The 24,120-nt window shown below is 46.9% G+C and overlaps 2 protein-coding genes across 3 annotated transcripts in view; one reads left to right on the plus strand and one right to left on the minus strand.

Moving 5' to 3' along the window:
• Positions 1–24,120, plus strand: part of CIMAP1C (ciliary microtubule associated protein 1C) — a 107,650-nt gene that overhangs the window by 3,059 nt on the left and 80,471 nt on the right. The window contains exon 3 of one of the 2 annotated variants that reach the window (XR_010917393.1): positions 3,617–3,747. The exons of the other annotated variant lie outside the window; for it this stretch is intronic. The gene's annotated coding sequence lies outside the window, so the exon portion shown is untranslated. Of the gene's footprint in view, positions 1–3,616; positions 3,748–24,120 lie in introns of those variants that run through there. 2 annotated transcript variants of the gene reach the window in all.
• Positions 693–24,120, minus strand: part of CSPG4 (chondroitin sulfate proteoglycan 4) — a 74,502-nt gene continuing 51,074 nt past the window's right edge. Inside the window, exons 5-10 of the mRNA XM_067534678.1 lie at positions 23,746–23,922; positions 13,444–13,642; positions 12,293–12,424; positions 10,837–11,003; positions 6,471–6,654; positions 693–5,749 (exon numbers count right to left, since the gene is read on the minus strand). Of these exons, the coding sequence (XP_067390779.1) occupies positions 3,795–5,749; positions 6,471–6,654; positions 10,837–11,003; positions 12,293–12,424; positions 13,444–13,642; positions 23,746–23,922 (2,814 nt within the window). The 3' untranslated portion in view covers positions 693–3,794. The remainder of the gene's footprint in view (positions 5,750–6,470; positions 6,655–10,836; positions 11,004–12,292; positions 12,425–13,443; positions 13,643–23,745; positions 23,923–24,120) is intronic.

Raw genomic sequence — 24,120 nt, forward strand, 5'->3', positions numbered from 1 at the left:
TTAAGTGATGAAAAAGAACCTACGTTCCGTGGCTAGGTTCAGGATTTCAATATAACTGGCTGACAGATCTGTTCCAAAGCCCCAGTATTGGTAGAGTGTAGACGATGCATGACAATTATGCAGCAGGTCATGGGGTGGATCTGTGTGTCCAGCTGAGAGCAAGCAACATGGTGCGGAGAAACTAGAGACTAGTCACAGTCCTGTCTAGCAAGTCTTTCTCCTTTGACTGTATTCATTTACTTGCCCTTTACAACTGGAGCACAGGAACAATGCATGTAACAAGAGGGTTTCCAGGCTAAGTGAAATCCTGCTCTTCTTTCCAAAGGAGCTCCAGCTGCAGATTTCTCTGCAAGATAATGCCAGGCTGCTGCCACTGGTCAGTTTCTCAGAGGGTGTAAATTGACTTCATTGAAGGCAGTGGAGCTCCACTGATTGACAGCAGCTGAGCACCTGGCCACCTTGTGAAACTGACACCTCTAAGGTCATGCTGGAAGATCACTGGTGAGAGACACTGCAGCATGGGCATTGGAGTGCATGAGTCTCTAGGACTGCAGATTTGGCAATACAGGGACATACACTGAGCTAAATTCTGCCCTCAGATTCACTGGTGTAAATCCAGAGTAACCTGAGTGAAGACAATGGACTTGTACTGGATTTACATCTCACTGTAATTAGCAGCAGAATCTGTCCCGGTATATGTTTGGGCTCATTCAGGTTACAGTAGGTCAGATGTGTCCTGTGGCTCAATATTTCCTTCTACAGGGATGTCTCCACATGACCATGTGCTTTAAAAATAATTTTTTTATTTCAATGTTCATTACAAAATTGCTTTCTTTATTATAAATTATCGAATCTGCTGGTGTGAAGCAAAATGCATATAAAGGAAAATACAAAAGCAAACTCTTCAAGGTAGCTTTAAACAATGTTGCCGCTATATGAACTATTCAGTCAGACTTGAGTCAGACTATTGAGTCAGACTTGCAATTTAGCACCTGCAAGTCTAAAAATTCGGCCCCATACGTGTCTTGTCCCACCCAAAGGCTCCATCCCTGACTCTGATTCATAGTAATGCCACTGGACTCCTTTATTATTAGACAAGTGAGGTGCAAAATTCCAGTCTGGGGTTAACCTGGGAGGAGGCGGAGAATTTGAATTGCTTTTATTGTGTGAAAGTGAACAGGGTGAGGGAGTCTTCTGACACTAGTGACATTGCTGGAATGGTAATACCTAGCTCTTTCCATCAGTATATCTCAAAGCGCCTTACAAAAGAGGTAAGCATCATTCATGTCATTTTACAGATGGGGAAACTGAGGCACAGTGCAGAAGTGAGTTGCCCAAGCTCACCCAGCAGGACAATGGCCAAGCCAGGAATAGAAGCTAGATCTCCTGAGTCATAGTCCAGTGCCTTCTCTGCTAGGCCATAGTAGAAGGACTTTGCAGGTCAGGAGTGAGGTGCACTGGCAGAGCTCTGTGGGGGTCTAGGAGTATTACCCATCAAGTTTCGGGTGTATTGGCAGAGATGCGCCTGGAATCAGAGATGCACCTGGAGTGGTAGAGTTGCTGCAAGACAGAAACCAGGTGCATTGGCTAAGCTGCATGCAGACCTGGCCAGAATTGGAACAGCAGAGGTATTTGGACTGACAGAGCTGTGTGTGAGAAGTCTTCACTATCTTGCTCCAGTTAGGGCCGTCAGTCTTACTTTCTTGAATGCTACATTTCTAGTGTCGCACAGGCAGCATGCGCCATGACTGCAAATGAGGAAGAGGAAAACCTGAAATGAGTCTTTGCCTCCTTCTTCCTCCCACTGGAATGGAACCTAGCCCTCAGCTCCACTGCACTTCATTCCAGCCCATCACAAGGCCTCGCTGCACCAGTGTCCTACCGCACAAGAACAGTCTTAGAGACAAGATGCTGGTTACTATAGAAACCCTGGGGCCAGATTTTCAAAGATGCATGCTATATCGCACATGCATTTCTAAGCATGCAAATACTGATAAGTGCGCATACTCTGACTTGCCTATGCACATGGATATCTGTGCACACAAAGCAGGGTTTGCACACATGCACATACTGGAGTTTAGGATCTCGTGAGTCAGACTTGCAATTTAGCACCTGAAAGTCTAAAAATTTGGCCCCGTACGTACACAGTAAACTTCAGCATCGGCAAAATAAACATGTCTCATCTTTGTATTGACACTAGATATAACAGGAACCTCACAGTGCTTCTGGGACCGAACATTTGGTTTTGGAAGGAACAGTAAAAGTAAATTTAAATTAAGGCCAAGTTCTACTGAGTTAGAATGGTGTACATCTGTCATAACTCCATTGGCTTCAGTGGGGTTATACCAGATTTACACCAATCTCAATGAGAGAACTGATTCTCAGCTGTAGCAATATAATTATTGGGTTAGAGCCTGAGTTCAGAACTCAATTTTTTCTCTGTCCTTACTCCAGTTAATTTCCATTGACGTCCATAGGAGTTCTATCTGTGGAGAAACTGAGCTAGACCCGAGGATCTGACTCATTTTTTCCAAATGTTGTTCTAGAGTTAGCAGGGCCTAAAACAGGGCTGGAGGATATTCCCTCTGGAGAGTATCAGAAAGTTTGTTTATAACAATATTATCACTTGATCCATCTGGAAAAGGCACTTTGTTCTGTGTACTTCTGCCATATTGGAGTGCACAGTGTTCTTATAATGGATCTAATTCTTCTCTCACATGTATCTCCTTTCATTTCTGTAGGGTTACTCCTGATGTACACTGATATCAGGTCTGATATAGTACAGGACCAGATCCTCAGCTGGTGTAAATCAGTGGAGCTATGCCGACTTACACCAGCTGAGAATCGGGCCCCATATGTTTGTTATCTGTTTAATAAAATACATTCCACACACTGACAGACGTCTCAGATGAGTGTCATCCTGATAGACCTTCATCATTGTAAACATGCTCCGGTTTTGTAATCTGTTAAATTCCTTCTACCTGTTGTGCAATATGTGTAAATGACTGTTCAATCCATCTGATGAAACACATGACAAATATTCAAAGAAAAAGAGAGAGCTTTTCCAAATGGGTGGTGACTGTTTAAATTCCCTTGGCAACAGTAGTAGAGTTTTTCCAACCCTACGCACCAGTGCCTCAGCCTGCCTAGCCTGGGGGAATTGGGAGGGCTCTATTTCAATCCTGACTCAGTGCAAATTGTTCTTAATCTTGTCTTGTGCTTCAGAACTTGGAAAGCACTCTGGTGAAAAGCTCTTATCCCGCTACCCTCACTGAAATGGTTAAGTGCAGACACTCCTGTGTTGGTACGGGGCGAGATGGGCCAGCTAGGATCTACATATGCTATAATTTATTGTATCAATTACTCAGGTGTTGTCTGTAACTCCTTCCCAGAGCACATGACCATAGCTATTTAGGTGGTGAAATATTTGCCTGGAAAGGATTCCCTGGGGACACACTGTATTCCTATAACTTTCCCATACCCCCCTGATTCATTACACTGCACAGCTAATTCACCCACAGGAGTTACCTGGCTTTCAGCCGTTCTTTCCCTCCCCCCTCCCATCTCTCCCAAATAATTGGGAGACCTGGGACTTCAGGATATTTTTTCCCTTCAGGGAGATTCCCTGCTGTCATACCAGTGAGACTCTGGATCCATCTGGGAGACCCAGCGTCCTCAAGAGTCCTCCTGTTTGTCAGGGAGGAGGAAGAGGCAGGACGACTCCATGACAATCAAGGAGGCTGAAGAGCTCTGGTTGGAGACAGTCTTGCCCTTTTAGCTTCTCAGCCCAGTGTTCAGACCCAGTACTGGTTATTTTTTAAGGCGGGGTTGGATGTCCTGCAGTACTGAAGTAGCTCAGGGTCCTGCTGCCCTCCTGGCCCTTGGGCCGTTGGTCCTGGTCCTTTCGCCTCCAGGGTGTTCACAGTCGTTAAAGGAATGGCTTGGTTCGGGTCAGTCTTGCGGAAGGTTTCCCGGTCGACCACTGCCCCATTCTTGGGTTTGGAAGTTGTCCCCTGGACGTTGTGCTTCCCGGTCTTGTTGCGTTTGTGGAGATAAAAGAGCAGGGGAAGGATTAATGCCAGGAGGAGGATGATAAGGCAGATGGGAATGATCACGCTGAACATATTGGCTTCGATGAAGCTGAGGAATGTGCCCCCCTCCACAGGAGAGGGACTTGTCGTGGATTCATGGCCCCGCCAGACTGTTGGAAGTGTGTCGTGCTTGCTGGTGTTATGGCGCAGCCGGTCAGAGCTTTGGGGCTGGGTGGCCCATGTTTGTGAGGAGGGGCTAACCTCTTGGGGTGTTTGCCTGCCACTCGACTCTGGGATGTGGGGGGCTCTGAGCAGTGGCGTTCTGTATTGCACAGAGGAGTTGTATGGCTCTGTGCTATACCTCAGCAAGTCCATGGCGGGTGGCACCCCATCAGCTGCCAGCTCGAAGAGAAAGCTGTCATTCAGCAAGTGGGGGCCAGCATCTTCGATTTCTAGCACTTCCAGCCCAATCAGCCCCTGCTCGAGGTCACGTTGGGTGAAGGTATCAATGGGAGCATGCTGGCTCTCTTTGTCTCCTGAGACTTTCACAAAATGGCTGCCCTGGGGTGCTCTGAGGATTGTAAAAGCTGGGATGCTCTTTGTCTTGTTGGCCAACTCACTGGCATCAAGGACACTGGTGTCCAGAAGGACGGTGGTTCTCCTCGGCCACAGAATCCCCTGCCATGTCCTGACCAAGGCCTTGACTGTCACATTCACTCCCCCTGATGTGTTTGCTCCTCTTGACATTGAGAGGAACTGGAATTCGTCCTTGGCGGAGGTGAAATCTGTGAAAGTAAAAGTCACTTCACCATTGTCCACTTGCTTCTGGGAAAAGCTTCTTGCTGGGTTTTGATTGACCCTTAATTGGCCAAATTTTGGATCCCTGATGATTGTGTAAAGGACCTCTTGTTCCCCTGGGTGTGATGCTCCCAATAGGTGCTCTCGGGACAGCAATGCAATGTTTAGGCCTTGGGGTATCTCCAGGGGTATCTGGCTCATCACGGTTGTTGCTTCAGGCAGCACCTCAATCTCCAGAGAAGTGAAGATGGGTGGATTATGCCCATCGGAGATGCTCAGCTCTAAGGACCCAGGAGAACTACTTCCATTGGTGATGAACGTTAGGTGCCCGGCATTGATGTCTGCTTGAGTGAACTGGCTGATAGGTACCTGTTTGTTGTGTGTGTTTGCCAGGAAGCCATTGGCTGGCCCCTTGAGGATTCTGTAATCAACCTCTTCAGGGGAACTGTCAGGATCTACTACAGCCAAGTGGTCTTGGGAGAGCACTGCCGAGGATCCATGGCGAACCTGCAGAGCACGGCCTTGCTTCACAAGGCGAGGTGGCTTCTCATTGATCTCACTCACTGTTATGTTGAATGCTTCAGAAATGACCAAGCCCCCTACTTCCTGTGGAGGCTGTGTAAACTCCATAGCCCTAGGCTGCAGCCAAGTCTTAAATCTGAAATTATCTTTCAGGCTCCCAGACCCATGGTGAGCGTATTGCAGGTTACCCATGACCACATCAGACTGCAGGAAGTAAGGATGCTCTTTACTGATGAGTACATCAGCAACAGAAAGGTGCCCATGGATGGGCAGCTCTGTAACTAGGAACACTACATCATAGGATGCCCGCTTGGACTCCGGAACTTTGGTCAAAAGGTTAGAAGCATCCAGCATTGAGGTGTCAATCTCTGCTCTTTGAGCTTCCAGGATCCTGAGGCCTGGAAGAAGAGAGAACACAGTCCCGTGACTGTCTCGATGACAACAGCATTCAGCAAGGAGGAACCAGAAAGGGTGAAATGCTGGAGAGGTGAGGGAGGGGTGGGAGAGAGAGATGGCAGAGCTAAAACAGAGCATGTTATGGAGGAGAGCTCAAAGAAGGGAAGAAGAGAGGTGCATAGGAAAGCTGGAGGAAGGGGAAGGAGAACAAAGTAATTAAGCACAATGGTTTTGCAAGAGAACAAGAGGGAAGGAAAGGAATCAAGGAAGATTGAGAGGTAGAGAAGGAAGAGGGAAACCACAGGAAAGGAAGGACTGAGAAAAGAGGAGGATGAAAATCCTTGCAGCAGAGGGGCCTCGATTCAGGAAAGTATTCAAACATTTGCTCAGCACCCATTGTGCTGAAGTGCTTTCTGGCATGGGGTTGCCTTCCTAACTGGAATCTCAGCATGGCCATTCCTAAGACCCCTCGGTAACACAGACAGAAGCTAGCAAAGTTCAGTACTGCTCCCGTGTTCCTTGCTTCCTGTATGACATTGTCTGCACCCTCCCTCAGACCCCTCGGTAACACAGACAGAAGCTAGCAAAGTTCAGTACTGCTCCCGTGTTCCTTGCTTCCTGTATGACATTGTCTGCACCCTCCCTCCCCTGAGCCACAGCCTCTCCAGTCTGTTCATGACAGCCAGAGCAGCTTTGTTCCCAACAGTCCCAGGGCTCTTTTACCTTGGTTTCTCCACAGCTTCGTTGAGAGCTGGGGACAGCTTGCCTCAAACGAGACCAACACTCCAAGGATGTATGAATCTGTTTCTGCGGGTGGGGAAGAGATTCGGAAGTGAATAGCATCCTGGGCTAGCCAAAATGGCTGCTGAGGCATCTTGTGCTGGTAAAAAATTATTCCACTATCCACCTGGTTTGAAACAAAACCAAACAAGCAAACAATCTTTTAATCAGAGCAAAATAGAAGAGTGGAAATAATCCTCACTGAATGTATTTCCTGGGGAGGATGCTACAGCCAGCCAGCATGCAAGAGATCTACCCATCTGTCTTATTTATAGCTCTCCAATCATTGCAGTATCATTATCAGTGTTGTACAGGTGGGGAAACTGAGGCACAGCAACTTGCCCTAGGTTGTACAATGAGATGATGGGACAGTAGGGAGTAGGACCCAGAATTCCTGACTCCTAGCTCTTAGCATGATCCGTTGATTAGAGCAATCTTCCATGCCCCTCTAGGTGCCCAATACAGAAAAATGGGAGGATCAAGCCCTCTGTTATGCTAAAAAGTGCTAGTGGCTGCCACTGGAGGTGTTTCAGATCCTAAAGCCAATGGGATGCCAAGCACCCTCTTTCAGGCTCAAAAGAAGGAGCAAGCCTCTTTATTTAATAAAAACAGTTACAGATGATGGGGCAGGGGCCTACTGGACTGCCCAAGGCAGTGGCCTCATGGCAGGTCAGAACTAAGCTGTGTGGACTGAGGACTTTCCCTGGTGCAAGTGCAGCATGTAAGATACTGGTTGCAAGCAGTGTGTTTTGGAGGCAGAAAGCCAGGATAAGGAGCTGTGTGTGTGATGCTCAGAGAAACAGTGCTTCTTGGGCATTGAGCTTGCTGGAAGAGCAGATGTGGGGATTTCTGAGCAAGGAAACGACCTTCTCTTTGTTTCTATATGTTCAAGGAAACAGGCCTGTGTGTACGTAGTAAATACACAAGAGTACATCTAGAATATAACTTATTTGTATCAATGATTTCTCATCCTAATGGAAACAACGCTGCAAGGCCTCGAATTTTGGCTACCACTCAGGCCACGGGGGCAACACTTCTATTTGCATGATGGGCACAAGCAGTGCTAAAGAGGCCTTCAGTCTGCATTGGCCTGAGAATGGGCAAGAGGGAGAGATGTGGGCAGGAGCAGAGCAGAAGGTCAAAGGATTGGAGTAAACACAGATGGAAGGGAGTAGCTTAAAACAATAAGTGGTAGTGGATCCACGTCTTGGTCTAGTGGGTATGCTGCTGGCCTGGGTACCAGGGGAGGTGGGTTCTATTTCTGACTTTGCTGCTGATTGATCTTGGGCATGTCAATTGCCTTCCCAGTATTTCTGTCTTGTTTATTTAGATTGTAAGCACTTTAGGGCTGGGACTGTCTCTCATAATACGTCTGTGCAGTGTCTAGTGCAATGGGAGCAGGATCTGAGGTGGGAACTATAGGTGGTATATATAATAATGACATTGTGGATAGATGCTGAAAGATGACTGATTCTTCTCCCAGCCCTTTGCTTGTCGGGCTGAGAATGGCTACTATGGAGGGATATGAGAAGCACAGTACTCAGACAGATCTTCACTCTGAAGTGAGGTGGGGGAATATGGGCAACCCATTCATAGATTTACTAGCAAAAGAAACTGTCACTTTAAAGTTGTAGTTGTTTAAATCAGGATTAAATTAGAGTGCGGTGCCTCCCCTAAATGCAGTTCTCCAGAACTAGGCAGGCAGAATTGCACATGCAAAAAAATGCACCTACTTTCTATGTTCAGTCACCTTGATTTTTTGCTTAAAAATCAGCTAATTGTGGGCACAAATGGTCAATTACAGAACCCTGATTTGCATGTGCAGCCACGATCAATGTGTGCACGATTTACATGGCAGTTGTACTTCTGTGTGCATGGCCGTGTGTGCCTGATTTGAATAGCAAGCCCTAGCTCTTTTTTTGTAAAAATGATTAAAGTACCCTCTGTCCTCTCTTTAATCTAGATGTTTCCACGTCTGCACGTCCCTCACCCTGTTGAAGGCAGCAGTAGATTTCTGGAGGGGGATGCCTAATTTGAAACCCCATAAAAGGTGACCCAGTTTGAACAGTTTGTTCGCCTGTTCACATATTGCTGGGGACACTGGGACCATCATCTGCCACAGCCTTTCTGGAGTGTGATGTCAAGGAAGCCATGGCAACTGCATGTGTTGCTGTGGTAACTTGGTGAATATTTCATTGGCTAGCTATGGCAGAAGAATTCAGTGCCTATCTGACGGGATAGTGTTTGCAGCCCTGTTGCTTGCTGGGACCGTCCAGGAGGGTGGGGATTGAAACGAAGATGAAAAATGAAAAGTAAATGTGGTTTGAGTTCTGTGCTGGGGATCTCTGAGGAGGTCTCAATCAGAGCAGTGCTGGGTGAGACAGGCAGTGTTTTCCTGCATATTTGCTCTTCTGTTCTGACAGCCTGTTACAGATGTGGTTGGGTGTTTATAACCCCCAGAGAAGAGAACAGAATAGTAATAATACTCTGTGCTTGTATAGCACCTTTCATCCAAGAATCTCAAAGCACATTATAAGGTGGGTGAGTATCATCATCCTAATTTTACCAAAGGCACAGAGAGGTGAAGTGACCAGCACAACAACTCAGTGGCATTGCTGAGAATAGATCCCAGCTCTTCCAACTCCAAGTTTCCTGCTATAATCACTAGACCAAAGATCAAATCATGGCTACCAAAGATTAGAAACTACCCAGGAATGCTGCATCCTTTATGAAAAATTCTTAGAGAGAACAATCAGGCCACCTTTCAGTATCACGTCCAGGCCACCCTTTTGAATTGTGTAGTGAGGGTAAAATTCTCTGTTCCATTCTAAAGGGTTTTAGAGTAATTTCTGTAGAATCCTATTAGTGCATTTACTATAGCATTTTATAAGACTTTTTCCGTAAGAGAGACGTGTGTGTGTTGAGTTAGAAATGGCGATGATAAAAAAAGAGAAAGAAAAGAAGGAAAAGAAAGGCAGAAGAAGAAAGATAAGAGAGGAGGAGAAAGAGACGAACAGCCAGCAAACTGCAATATAATCTATAGTTTGAGAAATATACTGGATCCCATCTGTCCCTCCACAAAAGGAAAGGCAGCAGGTGAGTGTGCTCAGTCTAAGCATACCTGTTCTTACAATCTGCTCTGCAAAATAATGTAGTAGCACAGAGGGGAGTGTGGCGAGCCAAATTCTGAATTGATTCTGAACTGCTATTAAAGGCAGGGCTCCAGAGTTCCAAGATTCCCATGGCAGAACCAAGGGTGTTTTAGGCCCCAGGGTATAGGGGAAGCAACCAGAACCAAGATTTGTGCAGAAATGGGTGCACTGTGGCACCCACTTGAGATAGACAATGATGTCTTTTTTTTTTTTTTTGGTTTGTGATTTGGGAGGAAACATCCTGCATGAGAGACCTCACATTTGGCAAAGGAAGGACTTTGATGCTCAGCGGCTATAAGCAGATGCTGTTCCATTGACTTTGATGGAGCTATGCTGCTCTACCCCTGCCGAGGATACATTTCTGGACTGTGAAGTGAATTCAGAGCAGGTGTGAGGTGCCAATTTGACATCGCTGGAGACACATGTCCTCCGTCTGCCTCCATACACAGTGGCAGGCTTCCAGAACACAACCTGATAATCTCCCTTTAGGATCCCCTATAGGGCTGGAAAAGCCATTTAGTCTCAACAGCCTCTTTGAGGCTGCCAACAAGGGCCTCGGTTGTGTTGATACTACTTCTGATGCCAACACTTGTGCGCTGGGGACTGATCGGAGACCACTGACTCATGTCACAGAGACCACCAAACACCACAGGTCATGTGCAACAGTTTTTGGTCATTATCAGCTCTGGCTGGATTTGCCCTGGTGACAAGGAGGTAAATGGCTCTGCTGTTTTGAGCCATCCGGTCTCCTTGCATGTATTTCAGCTGTGACTAAAGAAGATTGCATTGGGTAGTAGAATCCAATTGTGTTAATTAGGCTGGAAGCTAGAGGGCCTGGGAAAACCACAGGGTATGCACAGGTGCCGCATAGTGGCATAGCTAGGAGTGGAAATGTGGGTGGGCCCCAATCTATGCTGGACAGGCAGTGAGCCTGTCTGACGTCAGAGCAAATCATTTATATATTGCATGTGAAGAAATTTATTTACACTTGGCTTTCATTTGGGCAGGCCTGGGTGCTAACTGGATGAGCCACATCCTACTCTGGCCCACCATGGCGACGCCTCTACTGCAGCAGCCTCAATAATGAAACAAGGCATCTGAATCTTGTCTCTTCTCCAGCTTGAGGGACACAAGAATGGGGAGGCAGAGGCACTTACCTCAGCCTGGGTGAAGTTCTCCAGTGACCCACTGGCACTGCCCTCATGGTAATTCACCAGCCTGCCCAGTTGTGGGAGCTCCTCTATGCTGTAAAATAAGGGGCGGGAGTCTGCTTCGCTGTTGGTTACAGCTTTTAAATTCTGGCTTGTGATTGGCTGAAGGGTCCCTTTAAAACAAATAGTATATAGTGCATTTATTCACAGTAGCCAATCAGTGCTCCCTCCCTCTCCTCCTTTATAGAAGGATATATCTGATGGGCTAAGGTCTCTAACCGCAGAGGTAGCTGGCATAACCACACAGGTCAAGGTGCATTAGCTCCTTTACCCTCCCTTTCAATCATATTCTTACGCCCACAGATTCAAATCCCATCCCAGAATTTTTGGCTAATCCCATGGGCAGAAAAAGGGCAGGTACTGTATTGATACCCATCCTTTGGGTATCATCAGATACTTGTCCCTGCATCAGTGATGTCAGTGAGAGTTTTGCAGTGGATTTCAATGCTATATATTTATATACATATATATATTTTAAGCTAACCAACCACAGCCTTTAAGGGCCAGCTTTTCTATCCATTTAGGTGCACACAAAATGTCTGCATGATTTACCTCCATACCTACCATGATTCCAAGTATCAATCAGGTACTTACATGAGTAAATGATCATAAGTGCCCCATCTGCACAAAGAATGACCCCAATTTATGCATGCAGTGCAGTCAGGCTAACTGTGTGTGCAAAGGGGCAGCTTGGGCTATACCACCGCCTGTGCATTTTTCTCAAAATCTGAGCCTAAAAGACTGTTGAGTCCTTATGTCCCAGTGGGCAACAGCAATGTCTCATCAAATGTCTCCCTCTCTCTCTGCAATGCCTAGTAGCTAGGCTGGAAAGTGTCAGTGAGTGGTAGGTAAAAGCCACACAATAGGAAGTGAAATGCCATCTGTGCTCTCAGAAAGGGAGTGGAGTCACAAATCAAGCCAAGAGCTCTTTGTCAGGCCAAATCACCCCACCCCAATCGTCTCCCACTGACGATGGCTACACTGCCACATACCTAATTGTCTGCATGAATGAACAGCAGCACACTGGATCCTCTGTGTGAGTGCTGCCCGCAGTACTGACATAGTAGAAGTCAGTCAGGACAAGGGCACAACTTGTAGATTTCAAACCATCTACCTTTTCCTGCATCGTTTTTCACTCTATCTCCATCATTGTCCATAAGCTCTTACCATCAGCCCTCTCACCTTTCAGCCTGAAGCATCCTACTCCCTGTCATGTCCCTTCTTACACAGTTTTCCACTGACTTTTTTCTTCTCTCCTTCCATAAACCAACCTTGCCCAATACCCACTTGAGCTGTTGGATGCTGCGGATTCAATGACTTCTCAAGGTTCTTGCTGGCCCAGCTCTCCTCTTTTCAGCAGCCCTGACTGGGGTCATACCTCTTTCCTCGGTAGGCAACTCACCTGGACATACAGTGAGATCTTGTTTGTTTTCCAAGGTGATGACCAACTTCTGGGCTCTCACAACGAAGAAATGCCCGGAGGAGATATTCTCTCCATCAGATAGATCGAAGGAAAAGCCACCATCCAGGGGCCCTGCAGAAAGCATGTTAGTGGGGACAGGGATAAGTCAGTGGGATCCAGTGGCATGACAGCAAGAGCTCTTACCACACAGGAGGAGGGCAGATGGAGCAATGTAGCAAAGCTCAGGCAGGAATGAATATGGAGACTAAATTCCTTGGTAGCTCTAGTAAAGGCTAATTTGGTGGTGCAATAATGACTTGGGAAGCCTAGTTCAAGGCTGAATGAGCAGAGAAACTGAATTCACCCAGCTCAGCACTGGACTGGGATCCACTGGTGACTTGTTTGTGTATTGGTGGTGGGGGAACTAGCCCAACTCAGGAATGAATGAGCATGGAAGCTGAATTTTCCCAGGTCAACGCTAGGCTCCATTGTAAAGTTTGAGCCCCCTTGTGTCAGGTATGTGACTTCTCTGTCTGTGATTGCCAAATTATGGTCCATCATGCCCTTCCTGGTGGTCCACAGAATGAAACAAGATGACAGCCAAGAAGTGGGGGGCTTGGGAATCACGTAGGGTGGTGGCTACCCCAGAGGCCACTCTTATGAAGTGACAGGCGGGCTGAAACCTAGCTATAGATCCCATGCTGTAGGACGCATTGCCCATGCTCAATACAGCACAGCATAGGTTAATTGTGGGTGAGGGCCCCTCCTGGCCAGGTGTTGGGTAAGTTGCACATCAGAGGAAAGCCAGCTTCAGGTTCAGTGAATGCGCAGGGCTGAATTCTGCTCTCATGCTGGTGTAAATGTGAAGTAATGACATTGAAGCTGAGAGAATTACTCTGCATTTACACTGGAGTTAATGAGAGCCGCATCTGCCTGGGAGATTGCATTCCCCACTCCTCCCAGGACAGGATGTGCCTTCCAGCTTTGGGATGTACCCTAATGTTTATGGGCTAGGCAGTGCCGGGTAATTTGACTGGCCAGAGTTAGTTTTCCTTAACACAGTTCTCCCCACATTGATCCACAAACAGGTTCCCCCAGTACTCTGGCCTCCAGGCCTGGGGATGTCCTGCTTCCACCTGTCCATTACGTACCTTCATGTACAAACTGAATGAGCCCACTATTTATCTGAGCCTGAGTGAACTGCAGGATCCCGTTGCTAGGAGATGACCTCAGCACAACCTTCCCATTGGCCGGGGGCCTGATGGAATAAACCACTTTCTCTGGAGGGGAGTCCTCATCCTCACTTCTCAGGATATTGGAAGTGATCTCCGCGGTGGTACCTTCCTGCATCTGGGGGAAAATGCTGAGCAATCAGCCAAGCGTGAACTTGACACAGTTTCCAAAAGGGATGGAGAGATTCTATCAGTGCCTTTGGAGAGTTAATTTCACGGCCAGCTGGGGGCCCGAGCCTGCAAACCCTCACACACACATGTAGCCTCACTGACAGCAGCTGGGCTACTCACATCAGTGTATATGGAGAGGGGGAATATTCAGCTAATCTGGTGTTTTCCCAGACACCATGCCACCCTGTGACCGGAGCCCAGCTGTTTGGAACTGATGTTTCACAGTACAAGCTGGAAAGCCAGGTGCTCACAGACATAAAGCCAATTGTACCAGCAAGGCAACATCATTTGTTGATTAGAACTGGAGAGTGGGGGGAGGAATCGGATTTTACTGCCAACTCTGCCACTAAGTCTCCATGCTTCCTTAGTCAAGTCATGACACCTCTCCGAGCCTCAGTTTCCTCCTCTTTAAAGTGGGGATGATACGGACCCACCTCACAGGGCACACGTGTAACTTAATGATTGTCCATAAAGAGCTTGGAGACTGGTGAGTGAGAATTCATTCTCTTCACCAACATCCTCTGGTCCACACTTTTAACAGGCTTCGTATCTTGGAATCTCACACAAATTTCCCCATGGAGCTTTCAAGGGAAATGGCTGCCTTGGGTCACAGTTTTTGAGCTCTCTCCATTTAACCCCACTCGCCAGTTCTCCTTTCCATATTATTGTTTCATTTAGCTTGTGCTACAGTCTTTAACTGGAATGCTTCCAATACTACCAACCCCATCTAATGAGGCCATAAACTGTCTCCGGCAAACCCTCTTGTAATGAAAAGTATGTAAACTAGCTATGCATCATGTCAAGCCATGGTGGCAAGTGTGGAAGCTAAAGTTGTCTGGGAATAACCTTCCTCAGGGTGATTCGCTATCACTATTATTTAGATTTCGCTAGCACCAAAATGCCTCATCTAAGATGAGGGCCCTGTTATGTGAGGTGCTATACAGACAATCTCTGACCCAAAGAGTTTACAGTCTACAGAGACAAGACAGACAAAGGGTGGGAGGAGAAGCAATTTGCCCAAGGTCACACTGCAGGAGGGACATGACACAAATCACACAAAGTGCATTCAGCATTTTGGAATGTCTTCCCTATTAGACTGATAACTGTTAGTCTGATCCTTGGACTCCCCTGCGGAGGAGATGCTACAGGCATCGTTTGCCCCCGGTGAGACAGAGTTACACCAGGCAGATGGATTTGGCTTGGAGACTTTCTACTGCCTTAAACTTAATTAGTACATTAGATTTTGCAGCCAGATATTTATTGTCTGCGATGAGCTAAATTCTCTTACTCTTTAATAGGGCCAAATTCCCATCAAAGTCAATGGGAGCTTGGCTCCTGGAGGACTGTGAGATTTGAGCCAATGCCACTTTCAAAACAGTCCAGAACCAAACTGCAGAGACCTGGCTCCCCAAACTGGAGGTTCCGATTCTGGGTACTGTGGCTTAGCCCCCGTCTCTACAAAACCACTGGAAAATGAGGTCATGAGGAAAGTGTGGAATTGTTGTCAGCATGCTGATGTGTTCGTGGCTCCGTCATACAGGGCTGGGCAGGGCTGTTCACACACACATCAGGAGCAGGAAGTCAGGCTCAGACAACCTTTGGCCCTTGAGCTGCTCCGTGTGTTAGAACGGCACACCCAGGCTTTACACACTGCAGCCTCAGCTGGAATGTTTGCTCCCAGCAGACACTACAATAAAATCACCCTTTCAGCTCTGGGTTCCAGTGACTTGATCTCGACTCTAGCGGTTTTATGCGTTTGCCAAACCCCTTCAAATTAAAGCTTTCCGTCATCTGATTGGGTGTAGCTGGTTCTCTTCCTATTGCAGTAAGAGGATGTTGTCAGTTGCCATGGAGAAGGTTCTCAATGAAGAACGTTCTAGGAACCTTCCAATTCTGGACTGGTGTCCTGGGCACACAACTCTGGCAGTTCCCTCTCCGAGCCCTGTCTCCCAGAGGACTGGTAGACAAGCTATTCCATTTTTTGGACAAGTAAGCTCCTGAGTACCTGTGGTCATTTGGCAAGGGAATGGGCATTACCCCTTGGGTTCTACTGACTTATTTGTTTCTCCACTTCCTGTCCTAAAATCTTATGCAGTGTGACTGTAGGCTGCATGACATCCCAGAGGTAGTTGCATTTCATGGATGAAGGGATCTCTATGACACCATATATCTTTGTTGAGAAGCTTCAGCATCTATTAAACATGCTATATCTCCCTGCACCCTGCATGGTGGAGATGTTTAAATAACTAAGGCCCTGATCTTCAAAGGTATTTCACTGTGAATTAGGCACTGAAACACTTTGAGAATCTGGGCCTGATGGCCCAATCCTACGAACACTCCAAAGGAGCTCTGGATCAGGCCCTAAAAACTGCACTGTAAAACTGTGGTCACAAAGGGCTTAATCCAGCTCCCATTGGTGGTTATTATTTGAGGGCATCTCTTAAATACAGATACATGTCATTAAGGGCTCGATCCCACAAGCCGTCCACCATGAAGCAACCACTGAAGTCAATGGCAGCTCTGAGCACAAGAGGACTCACCAGGCTGGGCCCACTGCTCTGCAGTTTTGGGTGAAAGATGCTCTATAAATACAAATCAGGATGACGATGTGTCAGACCAGGCCTGTTTCACAACATCCCCTTTAGAGCCAAACCATTGCAATGGAAGATACTGTTTAATTTGTGTCTGGACCCACACAGCCCCTTAGGGTGGGAATAAAGAGCTGAAGGCTCTGCAACATCTGTGTTACATTCTAGAGCTTTTGCATTCTCTCTGCCAGGTGCCCGCTGCCTAATGAGGAAATAAAGTCTTTTGGAAGATTTTTAATTGCAGATAAATTTTATAGTGGGCTCAGCACCAGCCAGAATTCACACTGGCTGGAGCTAAAACATTCTGAGCATGTGCAACAGCGGCACATTTCCTAAGCCAATAACTAGTTGTAATTTATTTCTGCCCCATTGAAAAACATTATTCTCCATTGCAGACTAATGGAAAGAACTGCAGCTCAGTAGACAATGCTTCCTGAACAGCAGGAACAACTAATGGAATGTCTTGGGCCTTTACTCTTAGGTGTTTATTACAGAAAGCCTGCGCCGCAGTCACTGAAGTGATTAATTATATCCCCTCTGAATTATTAAAGGTTTGCATTTGGTTTCTATTCTTACTTATTGTCTATTATATCCGGTCAGACTTTGTGTCGCCTGTCTTCTCCGTGAGCACTGTATGTAGTTAAGAGACTAGCTCCAGGAATGCTTTAGCCTGACTTGGACTCACTAATGGGCAAGGTGTTGCTGTTATGAAGGTTCAGCCCTCTCTGTGATTTATCAGTGAAAATGCTGCTTTTAAAGGGGATGAGCATCATATCACTGAATAAACCCCAAACAATCCTTTTGTATTTGCCTTGTGGCTGGTCAGTGCAAAGAGACAATTCAGTTTCACTTGTGTTTCTAGTCAGTTTTACTTTCCGGCCCACCAGGGCTGCAAGATTGCAAACACTGGATGGTTTAACTACCAAGGAGTCAATTAGTGCCTGCAGATGAGCTGAGTTCAGAGCAGAGAATGAGGTGGAGTGGCTTTGCGTATCCCCTATGCTGTGGGCTGGTAGAGCAGTCTGAGGTCTGCCTTGACTTTCATAAGAACAACAGAATGGCTATACTGGGTCAGACCAATGGTCCATCTAGCCCACTATCCTGTCTTCCGATAGTGGTCAGTGCCAGATGCGTTAGAGGAAATAAACAGAATAGGGTTATTCATTGAGCATCCATCCCCTGTCATCCAGTCCCAGCTTCTGGCAGTCAGAGGTTTAGGGACACCCAGAGGATGGGGGTGCATCCCTGACCAACTTAACTAATAGCCATTGATGGACCTATCCTCCATGAACTGATCTAATTTTTTTTTTCAATCTTGTTATACTATTGGCTTTCACAACAGCCCCTGGCAATGAGTTCCATAGGTTAACTGCATTGTGTGACCCCTAGTCCTTGTATTATGTGAAAGAGTAAATAACACTTCTTTAGTCACTTTCTTGACACCATTCATGATTTAATAAACCTCTATCATATCCCCCTTTAGTCATCTTATTTCTAAAATGAACAGTCCCAGTCTTTTTAATCCCTCCTCATACAGAAGCTGTTCCATAGCCCTAATCATTTTCGTTGTCCTTCTCTGTACTTTTTCCAATTGTATTATATCTTTTTTGAGAAGGGGCAACTAGAACTGTATTCAAGATGTGTGTGCACCATGGATTTATATAGTGGCATTATAATATTTTCTCTCTTATCTATCCCTTTTCTAATGGTTCTTAACATACTGTTAGCTTTTTTGACTGCTGCTGAACATTGAGTGGATGTTTTCAGAGAACTATCCACAGTGACGCCAAGATCTCTTTCTTGAGTGGTAACAGCTAACTCCATCATTTTGTATACATAGCTGGGATTATGTTTTCCAATTTGCATTATTTTGCATTTATCAACATTGAATTTTATCTGCCATTTTGTTGCCCTGTCACCCTGTTCTTTGAGATCCCTTTGTAACTCTTTGCAGTCAGCTTTGGACTTAATTATCTTGAGTAATTTTGTATTATCTGCAAACTTTGCCACCTCTCTCTTTTCCCCCTTTTCCAGATCATTTATGAATTGTTGAACAGCACTGGTTCCAGTACAGATCCCCGGGGACACTGCTATTTACCTCTCTCCATTGTGAAATTGACCATTTATTCCTATCCTTTGTTTCCTGTCTTTTAACCAGTTACTGATCCATGAGTGGATCTTCCCTCTTATCCCATGATTGATTACTTTGTTTAAGAACTTTTGGTAAGGGACCTTGTCAAAGACTTTCTGAAAGTCCAAGTATACTATATTGACTGGATCACTCTTGTCCACGTTTGTTGACACCCCCATAGAATATTAATAGATTGATGAGGCGTGATTTCCCTTTACAAAAGCCATACTGATTCTTCCCCAACATATCGTGTTTATCTAGGTGTCCAATAATTCTGATTTTTTACTATTGTTTAATGAATTTGCTTGGTATTGAAGTTAAGCTTACCAGCATGTAATTGCCAGGATCACCTCTCGAGACTTTTAAAACAATTGATTTTAAATTAGCTACCCTCTAATCATCTGATACAGAGGTTGATTTGAGCAACACATTACACACTACAGTTAGGAGTTCTGTAATTTCATATCTGAGTTCCTTCAGAACTCTTAGGTGAATACCATCTGGTTCTGGTGATTTATTACTGTTTAATTTATCAGTTTGTTCCAAAACCTTCTCTACTGACACCTCAATCTGGAATAGTTCTTAAGATTTGTCACCTAAAAAGAATCTCTCAGGTGTGGGAAACTCCCTCCTATCTTGTGCAGTGAAGACAGATGCAAAGAATTCATTTAGCTTCTCTGCAATGGCCTTGTTTTCCTTGAGTGCTCCTTTAGCACCTTGATTGTCCAGTGGCCCCGTTGATTGTTTAGCAGGCTTTGTGCTTATGATGTACTTAAAATTTTTATGCTGTTAGTGTTAGTGTCTTTTTTTGCTAGTTACTCTTAATTCTTTTTGGGCCTTCCTAATTATACTTTTATACCCTACTTGTCAGAATTTATGCTCCTTTCTATTTTCTTCAGTAGGATTTCAAACTTCCAACTTTTAAAAGATGACCTTTTGTCTCTAACCATCTCTTGTACACTGTTGTTTAGCTGTGATGGGGTATTTTTTGGTCCTCTTACTGTTTTTTTTAATTTGGGGTATACATATAGTTTGATTTCTAGCATTTGTATACAAACACTTATAAAATTTGTCAGTATTTTGTTGTCTGCCTTCATGTGATGTAACTGAATGGGACTCTTTTTTTGACTGTTTTTCTTCCATTCCTACCTATACTTCATCAACTTCTGCCCTCTCCTCTTTACTAGGAGATATATTATCCCCTTTAATAAATCCTTCCTTAAGGGATGGCTCTGTCTGAACTATGTGCTCCTCTGTACCTGCCAGCTTTCCCCCAGCCCTTAGTTTAAAAATTTTACATGCCAGCAGTATGGTTCTGTTTTGGTTTAGGTGGAGCCCATCCTTCCTGAATAGGCTCCTCCTTTTCCCAAAGGCTCCCCAGTTCCTGATAAAACTAAACCTCTCCTCCCAACATCCACGCATTGAGACCCTGCAGTTCTGCAAGTCTAACTGGCCCAGGGGCTGGATGTGATGGGTGTGGATGCAATACCTCCCTGGGCCATTCTGGCAGCTGAGCTCAGGCACCTCCTCGCACACCTTCTATGCTCCTGTTGGTCTGAGAGTTGACTATGCCAACTCTATGGCTATTTTGGTTTCTCTCTTTATGCTGGAGAATTCCCTGGAGGCTCACTCAGATCTGCAGCCCTGTTATGCCTTAAAACACACATGAATTTGGCCCCCTGTTGCAAATTCAGCCATGTTTAAATGCAGCTGTTTTCATTGGAATTTAAACACATATAAATCTTGCAGTCCCTTCTATTAACGTTAGGTTTCGTGCAACCTAAATCCTGGACCTAAATCGACCTGGCTAGGGTTCCTTTAAACAGCCAAGTGATTTGTTTTAACAGCACTGAAATAGGCATGCAGCCATCGTTTCTGATGTTTGATTTAAAAAAAAAAAATGTCTACAGCTCCGAGATAACAGAGCAGATTTATTTGTTAAAGCCCCTTCTGTAAACGATCTCTTCCTGGAGCTGACACAAGCAGTGCTAGTCAGTCCGTCTGAGTTAACCCAGCGTCCTTAGGGGAAGGGCGGTTATCTTAATGGAAATGCTGAAGGGCCCTTGACTGTAATGAAGCTGGGATTATTTCTGGGCTATGCTTTCAGCAGCACGCCCTGAAGGGATGCATGTGTACATGTGAAGGCAACTTGGTATTGTTGGAATGCACTGTAATGGACTGGGTAATAATAATAAGCCAACAGCTGAGGCTCGCCCTGGCCTCCCGCTCTTGCAAAGCAGCAGACACAATGGGCCTGCTGTCCCGGCAGGGATGCACTGCTAGCTCTCTGCTCAGGTTTTTTCTTAATGCAGCAGGTGCAGGGGAGCTTGTTAATGGGTATTTGCCCTCCCCAGCTCTGGGCGCATCCTTTCAGAGTTGGAGAGGCAGCAGCATCTCAGCGGTGCGAGAGCAGGTGGATAAGGTGGCTGGTCCTTTCTCGTTGATGGAGTGCAGGGCTCTGTCTCCCTTGTTCCCATTAGAGAGCGTGGCTTCTGGGCTATGTCAGAGGGGAGGTTGAATAGGATCCAGAGCATTAAAGAAGCCATGGAAATGATAATACTCCTGGACTGTAGCACCTGTGATGGGGAGGGTAGGCTCTGCTGTGAGCTTGGCAGCAAAGGATTAAAACTCTCTCTGAGTAGCAGAGAAAGCACCCACAGTTGTCTGTGTCTGGAGTGCAGGGATTTTCTGGATAGCTGGTCCAGGCTAGCTATGGGGAATGAGTTAAGTCCTCCCCCCGGCACTATTACAGGGATGTCTGTGGGGAGCTGGGTGCTGAGTCAGGGACAGAGCTGAGGATGGTGCTTTATTCCAGGCTCTGGTTGAGTGAAGCCCTGTTAGATTTGAGTTTGGCCTTAAAGTGGCAGGACTTTCTTTACATTTATCTTTCTCCTTTACAATAAAGTTTGCCACAGAGGTGGTTTAAACCCCACCTCAAGGTGCAGAATGTGTCCCTGCTCCCACCAGCCATTCAGCTCTGCAGACCCTAACACAGCCTTGCAATTCTTTGTGTGGTCTAGAGGGCAGAGCACTGGACGGAGGTGCAGGAGACCTGGCTTCTATTCCCTGCTCAGCTGCTGAGTGACCTTGGGCAAGTCATGGCCCTACTCTCTCCCTCTGTTTCCCCATCTGTACAATGGGGCTAATGCTACTGCCCTCCTTTGTAAAGTGCCCTGAGATCTGCTGATGAAGTGTACTAGACAACTGCTAGGTTGTTGTTATTATTGTACACAAAATACAAAGGGAGACAGAGAGGTGAAGCAATTTGCCCAACATCACCCAGCAAGTCAGTGGCAAAATTGGCAATGGAGCCCAGGAGTCCTGGCTTCCATCCCCTTCTCTAGCCATGCATGCACACTCACTTCTCCCTGAGATTTGTTTTTCACTTGCAGCTCCCATGATGGCAGCCAGAGTTGGGGATGCTCAGCACCTCTGCAAATCCAGCCCCAGACATTTACAGGAACAGAAACAAATGTTAAATTTGCCCTTGCGCTGTTGATGAATGTAGGAGGGTTGATTCCTTGCATTAGGGCCAGGGACTGACTCTCCTTTGTTGGGCCAGGCTTTGTGAGAGTGATGCTGGCTGGGTGCTCGCCGAGCTCAGCTACCATTTGCAGGGAGCCCACAAGGGCCTGACTTGGCTTGACCTTAATGCAAAAGTTTCCCTGGGGACTTGGTATCACTGATGCTCGCCCCACTATTTCGGGTGATGCTGTGCCAGCAGGGTAATGTTCCTGTGACCATGCTGGGCTCCTACTGCAGTGCTTTGTGCTCACAATACCTAGGTAGAATAGTGCTTAACAGGGCAAGAAAGCATCATAATCCTGTTTAGAAACAGAGGCACAGACTTGCCCAAGGGCAAAGAGCGAGTCAGTGGCAGAATCCAGGAGTCCTGAGTCCCCCCTATTCTAATCACTGGAAACAATCCTGCTTCCCAAATGACATCATGCTTCATTTTTCCGCAAGGGAGGGAATTCCCTTCCTTGTAGCAGAGTCTATTGTTTGCTCTTGATGGGTTGAGCTGCTGGGGACAGAGTTTATCGGGGGCTGGCTCAGGCAGGTATCTGTCAATAGTGCAGCTCCAAATATCACAGGGGGGTTGGTGCTTTCCAAGGCACAAGGCACCAGGCCAGTTCCATACCAGCACAGGAGTGAAACTGGGGCCTCAACTAGATTATCATGATGGTCCCTTCTGACCTTAAAGTCTGTAAGTCTATGTAAAATTGCCATGTAAGTGTGAGTCACACATGCCAAGCCTTTGCAGAATTAGAGGCTGGAGAGTGAGGCAATGCTCCCATCTTGTGACCGCCCATGGCATTGCACAGTGGAAGATGGAACAACAGATGTAAGATTTTTCTGAGTTCATTTACCATCCAAAGAGTGGTTATTTTCTCTCATAAAAGCATCCATGTCAAGGGTCAGTGGAAAAACTGCATAAGTAGCACAACTGCCTCAGTTCAGTTACCAGCCATCAGTGTGCACTCAGCATGCAGGCTCAGGGGGAATCCCAGCGTTCCCAGCAGTGGCCTGTCCCCTTCCCTTGGAGTTAGGCTGACATGACCCAAGGGGCTCCCTCCTTGGGTCCCATGTGGGCAGCAATCAGCTGTCTGCTGTGCTAGCTGCTGTTCCTCCCTGCTGCTGCAATTGCGCACCCTCTATCCCAGGGACATAGATCTCCCTGTCCTGGCCAGGTGCCATTTGCAGAGGACCAGAAAGTCAAGATTGGACCTAGCTCCCCCAACCCCAGTGCAAGGTCAGGTTACCCAGAAGTGACTCTCTTCCCTGGGCTGAGCGGGGGATGGGTGGAGATTGGCTTCAGAACTGGGCAGGCAGGATGGGGGGTCGCACAGGGCTGGTGAGGCATGTGTGTGACAGGGTATGGCGTGGATCAGCTGGGATGCAGTTCCAGATTGGAGGTTCTCCCTTCCTGAATTGGCACCTTGGCAAGCACTGGGAGATGTGACACAGTGACACAGACCTAGGCTCCAAGGGGCTGCGGTAGCTGGGAGGGGATTCTCGTTGGAGAGAATGGGGGCCTCTATATTCTGGTGAGGGGGCAGCAGCTGTGCTGCTGGGGCAGGAGAGAGACAATGGGAAGGAGGAAAGGGCAGGTGAAGGGCAGATACAATACTGGGGGATGAGGAGTCCTGGGGCAGATTCATTCTGGGTCTGATTCCCCCTTTGGGGTCTAAGGGATTGAAGAAGGGAGAATGGAGCTCGATGTTACTGGTCTGAGGGGTCCAGGAGATGCAGCCTTGAGGTTTAAGGCTGGCAGCCCAGGTCACAGGAGGCAGAGGTCACTGAACTATGTTTCCTGGCCTGGGAGGTTACCTGCAGCCCGGTATTGATGGTCTCGGTGGGCACCTCATTGTTGCGTGGCACTATGGTGATGGAGACAGCCTTGGGCTGGCTCTGCCGGTTGATCTCGGAGGCGTTGGCCACGATGGTGAAGCTATCTGCCAGGGACTTGCTGCCATCGTGCACATACCGGATGAGCTGCTGCTCCACCTGCGGGCAACACAGATCTGAGGCACCTGGGAGGGGCTTGCCCAGGGCCCACTAGAGGGCTCCTCTGGGAAACCACCATGCAGGTGGGCTTGATCACACCCTCGTGCAGTGATGCTAAGGCCAATGGAACTACGGCGGGGGTTGCATAAGGCCTGTGCTCATCACAGCAGGTTCTCAGAGCCGTAAAGGGACAGGATC

The sequence above is a fragment of the Emydura macquarii genome, unplaced genomic scaffold, assembly GCF_026122565.2.
Source record: "Emydura macquarii macquarii isolate MOO-44397 ecotype Brisbane River unplaced genomic scaffold, CSIRO-AGI_Emac_v2 contig_3451, whole genome shotgun sequence".
NCBI lineage: Eukaryota > Metazoa > Chordata > Testudines > Chelidae > Emydura > Emydura macquarii.